A 20,137-nucleotide genomic window follows, 5' to 3' on the forward strand; every position below is an offset into this window, starting at 1 on the left:
TGGTGGCCATCCTTTCCTCTGCGTTGGGAGTTTGTATGCCCTGTCCTTAAGGCCTAGTGCTTTATTAATAAAGTGACCGATGACTGGGCTCTGAAGTGGTTGGGGGATTAACTTCATAAGACCTCTGTGCTGCTTATTGGTCTGTGAGTTAGCAATTTGAGTGCAACTAATAGCTTTAAAGATTACAGCAGAAGCACTGTTATTGGATAGTACCCGCTGCATGCAGGATGGGGTTAGTTTGGTAGGATAAAATGGTAGAATATTAGAAAAACATAAAGGGAAAGGACAGTCAGAAGTCATGCAAAATTTCTGATAAATGATTGAAAATCCTGCCTTGGTGTATTAAGAATAGTAAGATATACCAGGAGATATTTAGTCATATTGATAAAACAAATATAGAATGAAAGCAAGAGAAGAAACAGAGGGATAGTTGTGAGATTTTGGAAAGGTATCACTGTCAAACACAAACACAAGAGCCTAATTAAGTTTAACAGCAGTAAGTCAACAAAGTGCCACAATTAGTTATGTCACACAATAAGAGTTTGAACTAAAACCTTACTGAGCATCTCTTTTTTGTAAAAAAATATTATCTTTTTTATTTATTTATTTATTTTTTGGGGGAAATTTAAAATACATGAGCAGGATAAGCATCACTGATTCAACACAACACAACCCACAAAAAACCTAAAAAACAAAGGAATTGTGCTAAACATGCTGTAAATCTGACATCCCAACAGTCTCAGAGCTGCTCGAGTGCTCCACCTCGGTCTCTGCTACACTTGTAAAAAAAATCTCCAGCATCTGTTTTCCGTTACCTTGGAGATGTTGTTTCTTCAGTCTGTCCGGCTTGCAGCAGACTGGCCCCATGTCTGAGCGAGCAGCGACTGCTTTTGGCCGAAAGCTGGAGCATGAAGGAGCAGCTCCTCCGGCAACACTGAGTCTGTTTGAAAGCAGATCAGCACGCAGGTAGCACCGACAGCCAGAACCTGCCAGTGAGGCATGCTCGGTGCCAGCGGGAAACTAAAGCCGTCAAACCAGTCCTGCTTTTTACCCCTCACTCGTTTACTCTCTTTTCATTCACCCTTTTCTTCCTGCCTCTCTCATTCAGCAGTGCGGGCAGCAGGTCTGTTCCCTCGGCCCCCCTGGGGAGAGGCAAATCCCTGAGGAGGAGTGTAACAAGGCTCACTCTCTCTGTACCTCTGAGTGTGTGTGAGCAGTAACTGGGAGATGGGCTGTCCTCCAGTCTTTGTCAAACAAACTCATAAACACACACAGCGGGAAAACAGACAAGGCAAATCAAGGCAGCAAAGACTTTAGATTCCTTCTGAAGGCATTCAATACTTTAGAAAACATGAATTTGTGATTGAATAAAAGTGAGTCAGCATTAAATCCGTTCAACTTGATATCCTTACGCTCACACACACTGAAATGTTAAAACTCTCTTAAATGAACTGGAACATAGTAAAGATGCACAAGATAATCTAAGAATAGTTTAGATCCCCAGAGCATCACGTGACCACTATATTTAGCTTTATGGTACTACGTCACACAAATAGATGTTGAAATGTTGGTCATTCAAAACAGAAATAAAATTATATTACGAGAAATAGGACAACAGTCAAAATCATACTTTTAGTGGAGAAAGAGAGCTCAGAGATGAGACAGGATGCAAGATGGACACTTCATAGGAGGGTCAAAGAGATACTTATATGTTCTTGGCGTGCAAAATAAAATAATAGCACTGCTAACTTGACTTCATAGCATTTTTTGCTAGTTGGGAAATACAGCCTAAACTGAACATCATCCTTGTGTTTTACCTCACAAATGGAGATTATCATCTCTGATTCACATAGCTTGGAAGTTCTCCATGAACCCACAACTTTTCTGTTGTCAGACACTAACATGACTCAGACATCACTGAGCAACATTTAGCTACATTGTTAATGTAGGACTGAGTGCATTGTAGCACCAGTGAAACACACTAATTTTCTGCTTGTATGAGGCCCAAGCTCGCTGGCATGTCATTTTAGCTTAAAGCTTTTAGCATAAAGACTAAAAATGTGGGAAAATGACGAGTTTTATGTATTAATTTACCCTAACAACATTATTTGGTTTGACTCACTCCAACTTATGGACGGATTTGCCTGAACATCAAACCAGTGGAGGGGCATGGCCCGACTTTGAGGCAATTACTTTGATGTTGACTCAGTTCTGGATCAGGATTTCTTTGTTTAGTATTTATGGAGGTTTGCAGTCTGACTGCTCTTGTTCATGCATGTTAAAGGTCTGAAAGGTTTGTTCAGATGGCACAGAAGAAGTCTGTATCATTTCCCACTGAAGATAGTACTGACTGAGCTCAGTCAGGAGTCCTGACTTTTCTTTCTTCAACATCACTATATAACAAGTTTAGATTGTGCCTAGAAGGTCACTTAGTTCACCTACATAAACTGCGAGGCATTTCCCTGCATTTTCAGTGCAAGCTATGCTAAACATCTCTGCCTTTAGGGTTACAGTGTATGAAATGGAAACATATTTTACACGAAAATCTTAAGAGAGGAAGTTTGTTTCCCAAAAGTCACATTTATGATAATCACATGAAAATCTTAATGACCTTTTCCTTTTAGCCTTAAAGTTGGCGGAACCAACCAAACCAACTGCGTTTGTAGTTGCTTCTTAGACAAAATAGCTTTTCTAATAGATAAGAAAAAATCCTGTGTGTGCTGTTGAGTGTTGCACACAGTAATGAATTGGCCTAAGCTGTGTGCTTTGTGTCAGTCTTTCAGAGAACCGTTTCCCAAGTGGCTTACGATTGTGTTACAATACCACAACAAAGGGTTTATAGCCTTGAATCAGCCATTAAAGACAAAGAATATTTTATAAAGCCAATTTTTTCACTATTTCCCTCATGTCTTCTGGCTTTAAGACCAGTACAGAACTTGGCCCATGGGCTCACTCATAGATTACCAACTGCACCAAAAAACAAGTATAAGATATTAACAGGGGTTCATCATGGATAAACCGAAAAAGGAAAAAAATCAATGTGTAAAACACTGACTATTCACTTCTCTTTTCCCATCATTGAATCATAACCCAGATGCAGGAACATCTATTAGGTAAAGTCAAGAAACTGACGTTACTGTAAGGAACCAGTATGGCTGCATCCACAGCTCAGTTATCTGCAGTTTATGGCTCCAGCCAACAGTTATTCAGTCAACTGAGTATTTCATCAATAATTCCACTGATTAATCAGTAATTGGACAACAATTTCAATGGACTGTATTTGAGGCAAGCAAAAGAACAAGTCAATGAGTTACTTTAAGATATTTGTCTTATATTTATTTTAAAGCTGCGATGGACTGTCCAGGGTGTACCCTGCCTTTCGCCCGAAAGTCAGCTGGGATGGGCTCCAGCTGCCCCATGACCCTGAATTGGATAAAGCGGTTTAGAAAATAAATGAATGAATTTATTTAAAAGTCAATTCAACATTGGTCTGTTTTTGACAAAAAAAATACAACAAATGCAGTTCTTTTCCTGCATGTCGATCAGAACAAAACTAATTTAACTCTCAGTCTATATTGGTCATCAAACATTTTTAGCCCTTTAAACCAAGTAAAAAATGTTTATTAAACTTCTTCCTCATGTTTTTTTTTCAAAACTTCTTTTACAGCGCAGCTTCGCCTTTATAATGTAATAATTGTCTTATCTATTTATTTATTTTTACTTAAACCTACATTATTAACATGTTTGGCCCACAAGACACAAAAAAAATCATCAAATCCCAAATGAACAAATTGCATTTTAGTATCAGCTGATTGTACCAGTTTTCTCTGATCTGTGAAAATGAAAAGTATTAAAAAAAACTGGTGAGTTTCAAACTTGCACTTTGCAGTGATGTTGACAGCAGCGCTGCTGGTGACATAGCTGATTTGAGCCGCTAGAGGCTAAGTACATCTCAGGGTCATATTAGCTTATTTAAATAAAAATCTATTCAAAAAGAAAAAGTGATTTCAAATAAATTTTCTTATAGATACAAAGTCAGTGGACAGCGTCTGCAACTGTGTTGGACCTTCTGTCAAATGACAGAAAATTAGTTCAGTTTAACAGTCTACAGGCTGAAGCTGCTCTGAGCAGAGGAACAGTAAGAAAAATATGGTCTTAGCTGTAAGCTAAGCTGCTGTACCAGCTGGTGCAGTGTTTTTACTTTCTTGTGTTTGACTTTTTACTTTTTCTCTCAGATTTTGCTTCTTGTTTTCCACCATTTCGCCATTAAAAATCCAACCTGCTACAAACATGATGCAGCACATAAACACATTGAGCGACAGTAATAATTATCAGTGTGGAATACAGTGTAGGGATGGACGTATCGATACTCTGGAGTCGATACTTTGATATCAGCCAACTTAAACATTGGGTTTTACACCTTATTGAATAACCAGATACCACTCTGCTTATACAAAACATGCTATTGCATTCACTTCTGAGAGTTTAAAGCCATAAAACTGTGGAAAGCCCAGCAGGTGTGTCTTCCTTCTGTGTCACATGATCATGGTAGCCTATCAGATGCCAAGATGTCATAAAAAATGCTACTGATGACCCTATTTTACTGGTTTAATAAGAAAGAGTATCTGAAGGACCTCATCACTTTGTAACATAATAGTTTATTGTTAAAACACAAAACTTATGTCATAACTTGGTATGTTTTGTAGCAAAAACCTAAAATATGAACCATTTTTGTCTTTGAACAAGGAAAATGTGCATCTTATCAGATAAATGCCTAATTTACCATGGCATAAAGTGTACTTTGATTGTAACGTTGGAAACGAGGAAACTGATAAACCAAACAGAAATATGTCTTCTTCTTTCAATGCAGTTATTCCAGTCCCAGCAGTGCATTTAGCCATTATAATTTTAATTTTAGCTTTCAGAAGACAGCAGGGCCATAGACACAATCACTGGTACATGTCCACCAAAAGCAACACACACACACACACACACTCACACCAAGTGACATGCGTGCACCATCTCACTCTGAAAATTCCTTTCTATTTTATTTTTTCTTTAATTTACTGATTGGTATAAATTGTTATTATATCAACATTTTTTGTATTGATGTTCTTTAGTTTTATGTGCAGTATATTCCATTTTACCTTTGCAAAGTGGATATTAATGCACACTGTAACGTCAGAATTTTCAAAGGGCTAAAAGTATCAACATTGATATCGATATTGGTATCAGTATCAGTATCCGTATCAGTATCTGTATCTGTATGTGTTTCTATATTTTTATCAGTATCAGTATCTATATCTGTCTCAAAGCTTTTGTTCAAAAACCTTTTTAGTGATCGAGTTATTCAAATAGTTGGGTTCAGTCTCACGATGGTTGCTGTCTACTGTAGCTGGACCATTTTATTGAACCACAGTATTAGTACCAGTAGCAGAAATCCACTTATACTCTGAACTAAGTTAAACACTGTGTGAGAAAACATTGAAACTTTGAAGTGAAATGAAATGAATGTGCAAACGTTTGTCTTTGTGTTATAAAATCAGATTTTTAATAGAGCCGTCTGGTGCTGAGCCTCTAATCTTCTTTGTGTGCAGACTTTAGGATAGAAAAATGAGAGGAAGCTCTAACCTCCTGAAAATATCACCTCAACACAATGTACAGTCTAAAACCTCCTCATCTATTCATTTCATACAACAGTAGTGAGCTAAGCCCTCATCACTTTAAGCCGATTACAGACCGAAAGAAGAGCAAAGCAACTCCTGTTTCTCCCCCGAGGAGCAAACAAATCTAACACGATGCAAGCATCAGAGGTAGCCTCCATCTTCTTAAATACTGGGATTGTGTAAGAAATTGTGTAATTAAAGCCCTGAAAAGAACTAAAGGTCCTCATGAGGACTAATTTCATGCGTATCTCATGTAACCCATCTCCTCTTCTCCATCCAACCTGCATCTTTACGCCTGACTGCTTTCTTATCTGGCATTCTGCATTTTAGTCATCTCTTCTTCTCCACTCTTCAGGTCCACAGACCTGTCAGACTGTTCGAAGCTCCGGGGGGTTCACGCCCCTCTGCTATGTTGACTGGCCATAAACAAAACACACAAACACTCACAAGCCTGTCGGTCGTTTTAAACACAGAGACCACCAAGCAAACACTGACAGAATGACTGATGCAAAGAGAACGCAGGGTAAAAGCCCACGCTAGGCATTTATCTTTCTCATATTTAGCCGTGATGCATGGCAGGAATGCAGAAACATCTACATTTGGATCAAGGAAAGCTCAAAGAGCCTGCATGGGTTTAGGTGTCAGTGTGACAAATCGAACCTTCGGTTTGAACTTGAAGAGAATGTATTGATTGAGTAAAACCATGTGAAGGTAATCTAACCACACTAGGATGTGGTTTTGGGAAAAGTCTCCATCAGTTGAAGGTTTGTGAAGTGTGTGACGGCTTTTTAACAGTTGTGAAATGTTCGGCTGCAGAGCTGCTGGGAATGATAGCTGAGAGTTTTATTTTAGGTTGCTTTGACGCAGGAATTGACTTTCACACACTGAACCCACGAGTCAGATAAGAGACACAAACACACACTGGCTCTGCAGTCACTGGCTGCCAAACGAAAACTGACCACTGCAGCAGCGTGGACAACAACGCCCTCTACTGTCTGAAAACAGGCTCATGTTTACAGAATAGATTTAATTTTTGCCTTTATTTTCAGCAACGTTATAGAATCACAACAATCTTTCTGATGCAACATTATCTTAATTTCTTACTTAACATAAATGGACAGTCATATTTTCATGAATGAGTGAAAAATACTTGATTAATCCCCAAAGGGAAGTTCAATATATTATTATTAATCTCAGGAAATGTCCAAACGGGAAAAGTTTACCTGGTACGATTTCAAACAGGTGTCTTCCTGGTTCATCTGGGTTGGCTGTGAGCTCATTGACCTGACATCCCTGTAGAGGTATACAGCCCTGAAACACACAGGTAGAGGCGGTGAAAATAATAAAGTTCACATATAACGATGTCCATTCCTTTCCTGTCCTGTCACTTTTTTCTTTTTTCTTCTTCCTTTATTACATACCTCTTTAACCCCTTGAACATTTTCAGCAGCCACTCCAGTGATTGAACAGGAAGCTACACAGATTATCAGAATACATTATCCAGATCAATAGAGAATCAAGGGAGCTGTGAAGAGATGCCAGCGTCTCTGGGTCGGCACCGTTAAATCTCCACGCTGGCATTCTCCATCAAACAGGCAGAGGAGCCTGCCAAACAGCCTTGGCCTGAGGGCCGGGCTGTCGCCAGCATTAGTCGCCATGGCAACAAATGGAAGGGTGGGAGCCGTGGATAGAGCGCAGGGGCAGGGCAGGATGGGTGTCCCAAGGGAGCTATGTGCTGAGAATAACACAAGAAGCTGGCTGGAGATGAATGAATAGAAAAAGGCAACACGTAACCCGAGAACACACATCACTCCGTCCGCAGCGTGGACCGAGAGTGCAGGAGAGGTAATGACGCCTTTGGTTTTAGCCAGTGTTTTTAGAAAACTATTAGCACATGGAAGAGTCCAGGAACAGCTGCATACAGATGTTCACACACCCAGTCTAAGCTGGTTTTTAAGCAGATGCCCGTCAGTCTAAACGCTGGACTGGACCTGGACCATGGATCGCTCCCTGGCAGCGTCTTCAACCAGCAGCTGGAGCACAGCTGCATGCAGACATCACACACCGCTGAAGCACATACACACCTCGGATGCTTTTTGTTCATCTTTAAACAATAAAAGTAGTGTAAAAACTGGATACAGGACAAGTGATGGAGACTGACAACATCACCAGCAGGATGAATACAGAGCTCATATAGCAGCCACTTGGTGAAATTAGCTTCTTCCAGTTGGTGGTGAATAAAGAAATTAGTTTGAGTTGGTTACAAACAGGTAGATACAAAAGTCTGTTTTCAAAGCTATTCTTTTAAATATTTCAAATATTTGAAATAAAAAAGCCTGTGAAATGATGAGGTCCCTCACATTGAATAGTCAAAGAATTGTCAGTCATCTCTGAATTTCCCCATAGATTTAAATCAGTGTGTTTAAGCCTCTGGAAGCTCAGTGTTTAGGTTTCACAGTCTTCGTTCTGTACCATAATTCTCAGTAACTCTCTAACTTTTCTGCTATATTAGCAGTCTCATCTAAGCTGTTCTTTTTCCCCAATAATAGCCAGCTCAGTGCACGACTTATAAAAATGTTGTGCCGAAATCTTGTGTATAAATATTGTGCTTAAGATCAATATCAACTCCAATATTGAATTTCTCTTTGAGGATTAATAAAATATTTTTCATTTTTCATTGAAATTAGTTTTATTTTCATTTCATTTCATTAACTATCAGTGCCTGAAAGATGGATATTAAAATTCCTACTTCAACATTTTTTATTAATTCAGGGTGTGCTAATATGAGCTCATGGGTACTTTGTGCTTTTAACACACACCTTCACGTCGAGCTGTACCTGATCCTGGAAGTCTAAAGATGAGGTTTAGAGAAGATTCATTGATATCTGTGGTATTTAGAACAAAGTATGACAAAGACATTACAATACTAAGGGGAAAAAAAGCAACATAAAAAGGATCTCACGCCTCACCACTTCAAAAGTAATCTTTTATCTGAGCTCAGATTGTCAGGGTTTTGTCTGCACTAATGGAGATTCCCACCATCTATTGTCTGATAACTGGAGTCCATTTGTTGAGTAGTGTCCACACACGATGAAAAGAACATAAAAACCTGTACAGATCCTCAGTCATTATTGCCTTTCCTGCCACCAATTATGACATCCTTTTATCTCGGTATGGGGTAGCCATGTTCTGCTGCAGTGATCGAGCTACACCCTCCTCACCCTTCACCCCCACCACACTCCCAGCCTCGGATTTCCTATTGATTAGAAGATGAGAAGGAGAAAAAAGCCTAGAATGACACTGTCACGCATCCAGCTCTTGGAGGGGGGAGGTGTGTGTCTTTGCTTAAGTGTGCATTTGTCAGTGTGTATGAGTATTGTGCTTTCAGCTTCGTGTGCAACTTGAATCCGTTGGGAGTTGCAAATCAATTCAGGCTGAATGAATATTGGCAAGCTCTGATTAAAGACGGGTTGTCAAAGCCTTCAGTTGTGTTTGTGCACATGTCTGTGTGTGTGTGTGTGGGATGTCAGTAATGGCAGCTGACTGCTGAATGCATTAAATGAACAGCAGTCAAGCAGAGGGAAGACTGAGGAAATCGATACGTTTTGAGATTTCAGCGAGAATGTGGAAAGGTGATTATTACGGACATTTCAAGGAGCATGTGCGTGTGCAGCTGGATTACATACATCATCAGCTCTTGTTAAAACTACTGCTGGACCTGTCAGCTTGCTTGGATGTCTGCCCCAGCATCAACGAGTGTGCTAAACAAGCTGGACTCACACCAAAAGCAAAGTAAACAAGTTTTATGGGACAACTGCGTTTAAAGTCAAGAGAAAAATACAAGTAAATACATTTCCATGGCAAATTAAACAAATGTGCAAATTTAAAAATAATTTTCGGCAAAAATTTTATGTTATTTTAACAACGCTACCAGGAGTGACAATCAGAGGATTTATTTGTAATTTTAAATATAACAAAAAATGGAGGACAAACTCAACATTATGATTGTAATGATGTAATGTTGCTGGTTGGCAACATGGAAAATGTGAGTTGTGTACTTTATCACAGGACAACTATGTATTACCATTAGCTACCTCTGTCCGTTAGCTATTAGTTTGGTTACAGGTAGCAAGATAAACCTAACTGTGTTTAATGTTGTCTGGACTGTTAGCACACTGTCCAGGGATGCTCTTCATGATGTATATAGATATATTTTATGATTACCTTTGTTTCCACATCAAGTATAGCACCTACAAACTTTAGCAAAAGTCCACCAGGACTTTGCTAACCCTGAGGGTTAGCATAATAATAATACTCAAATGTCCAAATCCATTTATACAAGAAGACTGTTAGAGTAGTTTAACTCTGCCCTCAGGAATAGCTTGGGATCAATGTGCATATATTATATATGTATATGTATACACCTATTTGAAATCTTTTACTTGAGTTCTGACTCATGTATTAGCATTTAACAACTAGCGAAAAATGATGAAACAGCTAACCGCTGTAAGGCTGATCTTAGTGAAGTAAAGTGAGAGGTTTCTTGGGTTGGGCAAAGTTTCCAAAATGTTGCACTAAGCAGGCCTGGTCTTTGTTTTGTTATTGTGTTCTAACTAGCTATTTAATGTGGCAACTACAAAACAGGTCATTGTTGATACCATGCAACGTGAGGCAATCTGAACTTTTATTTCCCATTCCCATTGGTGCGAACCACTTGAATAAAGGTTAGTACATGGTATATGGTAATATTGAGAAAATATTAAAACCATCATCTCACTTTACTTCACTAAGAACAGCCTTACAGTGGCTAGCTGTTTCATCATTTTTCGCTAGTTAAATGCTATGGTGAGAAAATATTAGAACCATCATGGTAGTAATTGAAGTCTGCTGATAATTCCTTGATCATGCAATAATGTAGGAGCCATAGTCGTCACCAGAAGTCTGTGCCTTGGTATAATCTCAGTTTATTATCTGGCAGTGAAGCATTGCATTATACAACAATAACAAAGACAGAAGACAGTTATTTTAGACTAACTTGTGAATTCAAAACAATGCAGTTTCATGGAAATACAAGCTCCCGTTTGCTCTGAGTTCTCTCTAATTATGAACTGCGTCTGAAGTCCCTTTCACCCCTTTAAAACAGAGCACAATGGTTTAGTCCACGCATGGCTCAGTGATTTTAACTGAGTTACATGTCCTGCTGGTAGTTTACAGCCACAGGACACACAGAAAAGGGACATCTATTCGCAAGAAAGGAAAATCAGGCTAATTAAAGTAGCACTATCTACCTTGCAAACCTTAAAAACATGGGTTTCTGAACGCCCAAATCTCGAAACAGCTTAGCTGATGTGGCAGCCAGATTCTCTGTATGAGCTTCTGTGAACTTCAACAGTCAAAGACCATCACATGAGGTTTGCTCCATTTGGTTGTAGAGGCCTCCAGCACCAGCATGTTTGCTGTTCTGTTAAAGTGTTACCTGTGGTTTGGTTTCTTCTTCATCTTTGTAGAAGTAGAGCTGATCTGAGCGCAGCACAAACCAGCGGAGCTGCCAGTTTTTCATGATGCTGCGTTGTTTCTTCAGCCATCCAGCCTTCAGCGCACCCTCCTGGAGGCTAGGGGAGCCCGGCCGGCAGGAGCCTCGCGACACCTCGCCCATCACCATGCTCTTTGACCTGGCTGCAACACAAACACAGGACACGTTTAAATCAATGTATAAACTCAGATCCAAGTTATGGACTGAGAAGTTTAAAGGGGTGCTATGATGGTATTTGGAGTTTCCTGAGCTTTCTACAGTGTTACAGTGTTGAATCCTCATCAGACATGTGAACGACACTGTTTTTTATCACCTAAACGCATGTTTGAGTTTGAGTTCCAGCACTCTCTCCGTTCGGTTTCCATGGCGACGAAAAACGCGTAGTTTCAGAGAGTTTTTTCTACTTGGAAATCCTTGTGACGTCCCGGGGGATAAGGTTCGGTGATTGGTTACCTTCTACTGGTTAACAAGGGCATGTACAAATACATCAGGCGGTGGAAAACGTCGGATAAAGTTATTTCCAACGATGGCTGGTGAGTTTACCAAAGAGAGACATCCTGCTGCATTCGTTGCTGTGGGTTGCTGTTTTCCACTTCGTTTTCAGGGTCTGATTCAGGTTCCAACATGTAGGGCTGTATGCTATGTGTTGACATTGTATTTTTTTTTTTTTTTTTGAGTTTATATTAGCCTAATCCTTCTGTTTATGAGATGTTACAATGACGGCGAAAGCAGGTGCGGTGCGCGCTCCCGATGTAGTGCAGTGGCGGGAGGCGGGGCTTAATGCGGAAGAGTCTCAATCCACTCGTTTTGTCCGCAGGCTGATCTGACAGCCTACGGAGAGGGTCAGTCTGAAGTAAATAAAGCGATTTGTGACAATAACTCGATCAATCCCAGCCCTTCTGGTCCCAGAAATAAAAATAAATTAGCCTGAAATGCACATAATAGTTCCACTTTAAAAAGTCATTGTTTAGTTGATGTGTCATATTTCCTCCATTTGTTTTACTCATATATTTTTTATTTGCTCTATCTTATTATGCTTCATTCTGCTGAATTTATGCAAACACGTGCTGTATCAGGCTCCACACACGTAGCCGTTCTCAACTTTCTGCTGCAGGCTGCTTTCCTTCCACATGAAGGGGAAGTGGGACCACAGAGGAGCAGCAGACATAAATACTGAAATACTGACTGTGCAGGGGAAGCAGCACACACACACACACACACACACACACACACACACACACACACACACACACACATTGCCTATAGCCTCAGGTGACAGGGATACCCCCCTTCAATTTCAGAGGTCCTTGGGAAAGAGTTATTGTGTGTTGCCACAACCCAACAGAAGTGCAAAGGCTTTTGAGCGCAGATAATAGGACCACACGGGACTGAGTGGCTGCCTGACTGACTGATTCCCAGTAAATGTGTGTAATCTGAGCTCAGTCAAGGGCAGGTTTAAAGAGGATGCCAGCCTTAAAGCAACTACTTCTTTTATCCATGCATGAAATCTGTGTTTTGATAATGCTATCGTGCAGAACACTGTTAAGCCACTTTATATATATGAACCTCGACAGCAACTAAAACTGTTTGACATTGAAAAAGTAACCTGAGACCTATTAAATAATCACATATGATTTATAGAAGTCAACAGAGCAGACATCCTTCCTGCTTGTTGAACCGACACACACACACACACACACACACACACTCCCTCAGACATGATCAATTTTCAGATGCCGCTGAAGCATAGCAAAGGACGAAAGAATAGAAGGGGGTGGAAAATCAATATTTATTCTTTTCTATTGTCCCAGTTTGCTTCCTCCAACATATATAAAGAGCTTAAAGGACATGACTTATATAGCCGGTTTTTTTTCCACAGCCTGTCTTTGCTGTGGAAAACGCCTGTTGATGCTCAGAAAGGTGCTGCTGCAGCATCATTTAACCAGTGAAATCAGCAGGAGTGTGACTGCAAGGTGTACCAAGCTGGTTTTATTTAAAACACAAAACTGGAAACATGCTGCATATTCATACTGACGCATTCGATCTGCTTTAAACTCGCTCTGGTCTGCTTCCATAGATAGCTCGGTTAATTTGGAGCAGAGTGAACATCCATCTGAACTCTGATGCAGACCAAAGAAGCGACCTCTGGTCGGCTCTGTTCACTTGTGAGTGAACCGTGGTACGGAGTGAACAGATAATCTAGTGAAGCAAACAGACAAGCTGAGCGAAGACACACCGTAGTGCAACATGTCTCGCCTGTTGTTCATGCTGGATACATTCTGGTGAAAACCATGTTGGGTTTTAAACACCAAAGAAAGAAAGGAAGCCCAAGCGTTTTGGTCCAGACCAATCACTGAGCCAGATTTTCCTTTTCTTTCTTTGTCAGTGATCATTTCAGGGAATATCGCCACTTAGCAAGCATTTGTTGTAGCTGCATGACATTGTTCAGGCAGTTTGGTCTCCTCTGGTAAAATGTAGCATGAAAGCAAATAAAACCAAACCAAAGTGCAGTGTTTTTCTGCCTTTTAAGTTTGCTTCATGCTCCATTGTTGCACCTTATTCTCAGTGTTTAGTTGTTCTTTCCGTGTTCAGTGCTCGTCACTATATGTCCTTTTCTTTCCTTTGCTACTGTCCTGTTCATCCATGATATGTTTCTGTGCAGTTTTGCCTCATTTTTTTTTGTCAGTTTTCTAGTTTTTTTTTTCTTCTGGAATATCATGTCTCTGTAGCACTTTTGCAGATTTTAAATATAGTCCTCCTCTAACAGTCCAGCATATGTTGACTTGCACCACAGATTAGAAAAAACAGTATTTATTAGTGCAGCAAATGTTTAAAGCTCCATGGATCCAGATGTGGTTTATGTTCTAATAAAGGACAAATTCTTCTGAATTACTAGTTTGATGTGATTGGTCTCAGTATTGTAGAACTGGTTTGGTTGAATAAATATAGCAGTGTCATATAGTTTATTTAATAGCTAAGTCTGGTTTTTTAAAGAGCATTTCATCCCGGAGGACTTTGGTATTTCTCCATTTTACCTCTGTCTTTTTTTCGTTGGTTTTTCAATCTGTTACGTCTTAATAATTGCCCGCTCTGTTTACTCCCCTCTTCTGTCTGTCACTAACTCAGTGGGTATTCTGAGAGCACAGCTCATAGCCGAGATTCTTCTTATCACAAGTGGCACAACATCTCATCTTTGTCAACTAGATTAGCTTTCCAATTAGAGTCATGTTTTCCTTTGGCATTTTTTCTAGACAGCTAAAATTATTTTCATTGTTTGTGAAAACTATGACAGTCATAAGCACTGCAAAGCAGTCTTGGCTGCTGTTTGCTGTTGCTAATTTACATTTAAATTGGTTTTATTTCTGCCTGAACACCCACAGTACAATACTCCTCTGGGCGATATATTTTATCTTATGATTCCAAAATGTACAGGCATGCTCAAGTGTTTTTCCAGTTTTGAGACAAAATTAAGAATACTTTGAGTTTCCAGTCTTAAAGTATGTGACTGCATCCCCGTTTCATATTGAGATGATTTACCAGAAAAATAGAAAAGTCTGAATGTGAGTCTTCACAAAGATGTAACGAAGTAAGAGGAAGTTGAGGACCAAATAAAAACCAGTGGAAATACTTGCAGCAGAAATAAAAGGAGACGTAGCTGCTTGTCTCAGAGACAGACAGGAACAGACATCGCAGCTTGCAAACTCAGAATTATAAAAGCTGCAACGCTTATCAGTGGAAGTCAGACTCCTCCATTGTGGAGAGGCTTGAGTCTGTCATTGGAAACATCCACAACTTTGAAAACGTTTAAAACATGTGAATGATGAAAGGTTTAATTACTTCTGTTAAATAGCGTTCCTTCTACTGAGCCTGAATATTAATCCAGCTTATCTGAACTGCTGTAATAACTAACATCCTCTGGTTATATTTAAAACTAATGCAGTTACTTTAACTGTGTTAAAAATGACATTCAGCTCTTAAATCAGCATTTTGCATTCAAACTGCATGGCTGACAAAGTGAAGTGGTGATCATTTAAACTAAAATAGCTGATGAAGATGTGAGATGCGTGCATAATTTTAATCTTTAGATGCGAGTTCACATTCTAAACAGGTAAAAATAAAAGATCTATGTGACTGTACAGATCATATTTTATCCATGAAGTCTGAACATCTCAAACTTTTTGATGCTGCAGACAAGCTTCTACGTGAAAGCATGGAAAAGCTATCACTTCTTCCTGTACCTGTATGGATGAGTGAAAGCTAGTTTGTTCTGCTCATATTAGCTTTATGTTGGAGGATTTATTTTGTTGTAAATACCATGATTGCTACGTATGTTTGTTGTAGAAAAAAAAATCTGCAACTCCACTTTGTGATGCTGCAGATTTTTATTTAAGAGCCCAGTCTGACGTTTTCATCATGGGGATTGATAAAACATCTGAGTGAATGGCAAAGCTAAGTAAAAACAGCCTAAAAGATGTCACAGTTACATCATGTGCCCCTTCTGAGGAAGGCCTCAGGAAGCCGCTTAAAGATGTCACAGTAAACATGGACGCTACTTTCTTAATAGTTTTACCAAAACTATGTTTTTAATAGTAGAACATTAGCTCAACCCTGCAATGGACTGGCGACCTGTCCAGGGTGTACCCCGCCTCTTGCCAGAGACTGCTGGGATAGGCTCCATCTCCCCTTAATTGGACTAATGAATGAATGAATAAAAGAATGAATGAATGAATGACTGAAACATTAGCTCAATCTAAATTTAGCTTAACTCATGCGCTGTTCATAATTTTGTACTCAGCAACCTTCAATCTTAACAAGTAACAAGCTTTAATTTAACTAAAAAAAAAAAAAAAAAAAAACAAGCTTACAATGACTTTTACCAACTGAAATAAAGTGATTTACGAACCATAAACAAAGCGATCTCACTCGACTTATTTTGATCCCTATGAAAAATTTACAAGCCATTCATCTTTTTATGAAATTTTTGATTAACACTTATATCAGTTGAAGCAACGCTGATCAGTTTCAGACTTGGAACAGTTACCAGTGTTCATAGTCGTACAGAACAGTTTTGCACTTTAAAACTGCGATTCTGATTCCTTTTGATGGGATATTGACTTTTACTATGTACAAACTAAACTTCACAACTTTTTATCCTGTCTCGGCTCATCACGTTACAGCAGCATTTTGCTTTACAGCACAACATCACTTATTAACAACTTGATACGAGCATGCTTTATGAACATGCTTCATGGCTGATTCAGCAAAGAAACCTGGACATTTTTGACAGAAAAAGACTTTTGTTTGCTGGAGAGAGCTCAGAGAAGAGACAGGATGTAATTAGCCGTTATTAGGAGGCACCAAAGTGGTGAAAGTTCAGTAGTAGGGCATTAAAAACACCTTCCCTGTACATATTCCAGTCTAAGTTGAACTAGGAAACATCAATGTCTTGACATACAATGATAGTGTTAGCATCCCACTGGCAATTTTAATAAGAAAATCTTAATAAATGCATCCACCTCTAGGATATGACCTTCTATCCAGCTAACGTTGTCCTTAATTGGATGTACTAAAAGGAGTCAAGAATAGTGCTAAATTTGAAGCTGTTTAGAGGAGTGTTGGTCTTGCTTTTTGAGTAATCTATTACCTTAAAGAGGATAACCCAGCATTTTTAATACCACATAAATAGTACCACAACATAATTCACCAGGTCTACTGCCATAGTTTATGTATAAATCTATCAAGGTATATATAAAAACAAACAAATATGGACTGAGATAAGATTCAGGAAACATCAGTTATAGCAGAGTTGCAACACCAACCTAAACATCTACTCCTGCAGTAGCTAACAAGTTAGTGAGAAAAACATGTTTAGAGCTTGAAAACATTTGCCTGAGATCCAGGTGGCAACAGTGAAATTATGTCATACATCTTACACTACCAGTCAAAGGATTATCCAAACTTTTGATTGGTACTTTATGTGGTCCATAAGGCTTAGTTACTGTAGTACTCTCAGAAGTACTGCCATTGTGCCCAAAACAGAGGATATTTATTCTGGTATAGTTTGTACTACATTAAGACCAATATTGTACCTCTGGTAGCCATCTTGTACCATCAAATTTTAGAGTTAAGCTTGTTTAAACATGTTCAAATTCCTTTCTTTCCTTTCCATACACTCATCGGCTGAGGAGACTGAATACTTTTAATATCAGCACAGACATTCTAACGCTGGGTTATCAGTCGGTCATTAACGCTCACCTTCGAGGTTTCATCTTGGTGTAAGTCCCTCACCAGCAGGCACAAAATAAACTCACCTACATAATAACCCATGCCAGCTCCTAATATTGTACCCTAAAATTGACAAGAAAAGCATTATCTGTACCATTTATTGCTTGGTAATTAAAGTGTACTATTCATAGTTTTCAAAATGATGTAAAAAGCTGAGGTCCAGTTATGATCCGTAGTGGGTAAATTAGCCAGATTGTACCTCAGGCGACAGAAATGCAGTCCTTCTATATCCCTTTTTCTGGCAATTATAGACTTCCTATGGTTTCCAGTCTTGGCTTATATGGCTTGTAGTCTTTCATGTCTAGTTTTGCTGCTTCAAATGAGTCTCTAAATCTCCCCAGTTGGAAGTCAGTAACCAGTATAGATCATTAATGCTAGATATGGAAATGCAGCTCCTGAACAGAGGAATCAAAGTACCTGGGTGGGGTCTGCTACCTCAGTGATGGTGCTTCTAGTAATGTCAGTCTCCTTCTCCTCCACTCTCCTGTTTTTCTTCCCCATATCACATCTCTCATGTTTTTTCCACCATTCCTTGTCCTGTCAGTGTTGGTATGAGCGACACCAGCTGCTCGACACATCAGTTTCCTGGCTCATGCACTGAGCGGAACATACTGGAAGATTCTCGCCTGAGTCACAACAGATTTTTCTGACACTGTGTGTGTTTCTGTGTGCCAAGCATGACTGCCCACTGCACCAATTTGGACCTTCCACTCTGAGTGATTCAAACCTTCCTTGGTTTTGGGTGGAGCTGCTCTGTGGTCACTTCTACAGGAGGCTGCAACAGCAGACTTTCTACACAATCACTGCAACTCAGTCAAATACGCCTCTAATTGTAGCTTATTCATTTATAACAGCTCACAGTTAAAGATGGTCTGAGTCGAGTAAGGGCTCTACAACATGCGCGACAATGTGTGCAGTAGTACAGGACATCCACATTCGTTCATCATGACATACACCAATGATAATTTATTTAAATGAGTGTATGTATCATGTGTCAGGATGAGTAATTCTGCGTATGGAGTGGCACATCAAGGAATCCCAGATGGACAGTACAATCTGTGATATCATTACCATGTGTGTATGTTGGTGTGAATGTCCGTGTTTCATTTAATTTATACCATTTAAAAATATCTAATGGCAGAAATGTAATAAGCCGCTTATTTCTTTGCTTTCATTTGTTTATAAGTGGGAATATAAAAATCATTTTCATCACTCTAGCTTCTTTATTCTTCACCTAAAAAAACACATGACCTCTTGAGAATTTTATGGTTGCTTTTAGTCATTAAAGTTTCTTCAACATGGTTGTTGGGGTGGATATTAATTACAGTATGTTGCAGTCTTCAGTTGCACCATTAGATGTCACTAAATCCCGCAAACTGAGCCAATATTTAAAGATTTGCAGCACAGGACTTAAACAACCTTATGGTGCTTATTAACCCCTGATTCCTGTCCTTTTCATCCACAAGTGGTGATCGGAACACTATTATTCATTGAACTAATGTGGATCATCCATAGATTGGTTTTAATTGGATTATAATTGGACTACAATGCACTGGACTGTCTGTAAAAGCACCTTGAGATGACTTTGTTGTCAACTGGCATTAAACAAATAAAACTGAATTGAACTGAAATCTTTATTTTTATGTGTACAAAACTTAACATGCCTGCAAATTCATTTACAGCAACACGAAAAAAAGCAGGATGTCTCAGTATTTAATCAGAAGCCATGAAGTAAGTGAAGCCGGTGTTTGTAGTTATTCAATCAAAACTTCTCTTACAGTTTTTGATGGATTGCAACTGGAATAGATCTAATAACCAATTTAATTTGGTGCAAATGTAATTAATAACACATTACAAGTAGATAAAGTAGTTTGAAGCCTGATTTTTGGGTTTTATCACCTCATTTCTTCCAGATATTTGCCATGTGTAACATATAAAAGGAATATGATGCTATGTGTATGGCTAAAATGATAAAAGGCCAAACAGTTCACTCTGTCTAGCAGTGAATGAGCACCTGTTTATTGAAAACGGGGTATTTGGATCTAATGTTGCAGGGTGAGTGAATGGTCATCTGCAAACTTAAAACAAACCCAATTGTTATGACATGTGATACTACGTTCCTACATGCCTGAACACACGCTACAGGCCCCTCTGGTGCCACTTTAAATAGTGTGGAGTTGCACATTTATCATGGCTCTCTCTTGGCTTTCATGCATATCAGAAAGGAGGGCCTCCATTAGCATGGTGAAGCAGGTACTCAGAAATAACAACGCAACATGACACAAAAGCTAGACTGCATTCACATAAGCACACGTACATTCACACAGGTATCCACATAGGCATGGTGGAGAATTCAATTTACTTAATCTGGTTATTGTTTAGTGATTTATGGCTCATGGAAATAGCAGAAAGACTACAGGTGCATCAGTGCATAACTTCCTGTTAGCTTATCGCCATTGATTAATGTGTTTGCCATTATTTGTGTGCACGTGCGTGTGCATATGTGTGTGGAAGCTATCCCTGACAGTGATATGTGGCAAATGATATACATGCCTGTTATTTGAAAGCTGCAGTAGAGTGGAACAGGTCTGCCGCAGTAAGCGCGCGCTCTTTTTCATCTCCACATGCACATTATCTTTGCGTAACTGTCTTC

General features: G+C 39.3%; 1 protein-coding gene across 1 annotated transcript in view; it reads right to left on the bottom strand.

The window, feature by feature from the left end:
* Positions 1 to 20,137, bottom strand: part of arhgap22b (Rho GTPase activating protein 22b) — a gene marked incomplete at its 5' end in the record, with an annotated part of 36,281 nt that overhangs the window by 12,537 nt on the left and 3,607 nt on the right. Inside the window, 2 exons of the mRNA XM_079261404.1 lie at positions 6,890 to 6,977; positions 11,143 to 11,342. Of these exons, the coding sequence (XP_079117530.1) occupies positions 6,890 to 6,977; positions 11,143 to 11,342 (288 nt within the window). The remainder of the gene's footprint in view (positions 1 to 6,889; positions 6,978 to 11,142; positions 11,343 to 20,137) is intronic.

Source organism: Telmatherina bonti, assembly GCF_933228915.1.
Source record: "Telmatherina bonti genome assembly, chromosome: 21".
Classification (NCBI taxonomy): domain Eukaryota; kingdom Metazoa; phylum Chordata; class Actinopteri; order Atheriniformes; family Telmatherinidae; genus Telmatherina; species Telmatherina bonti.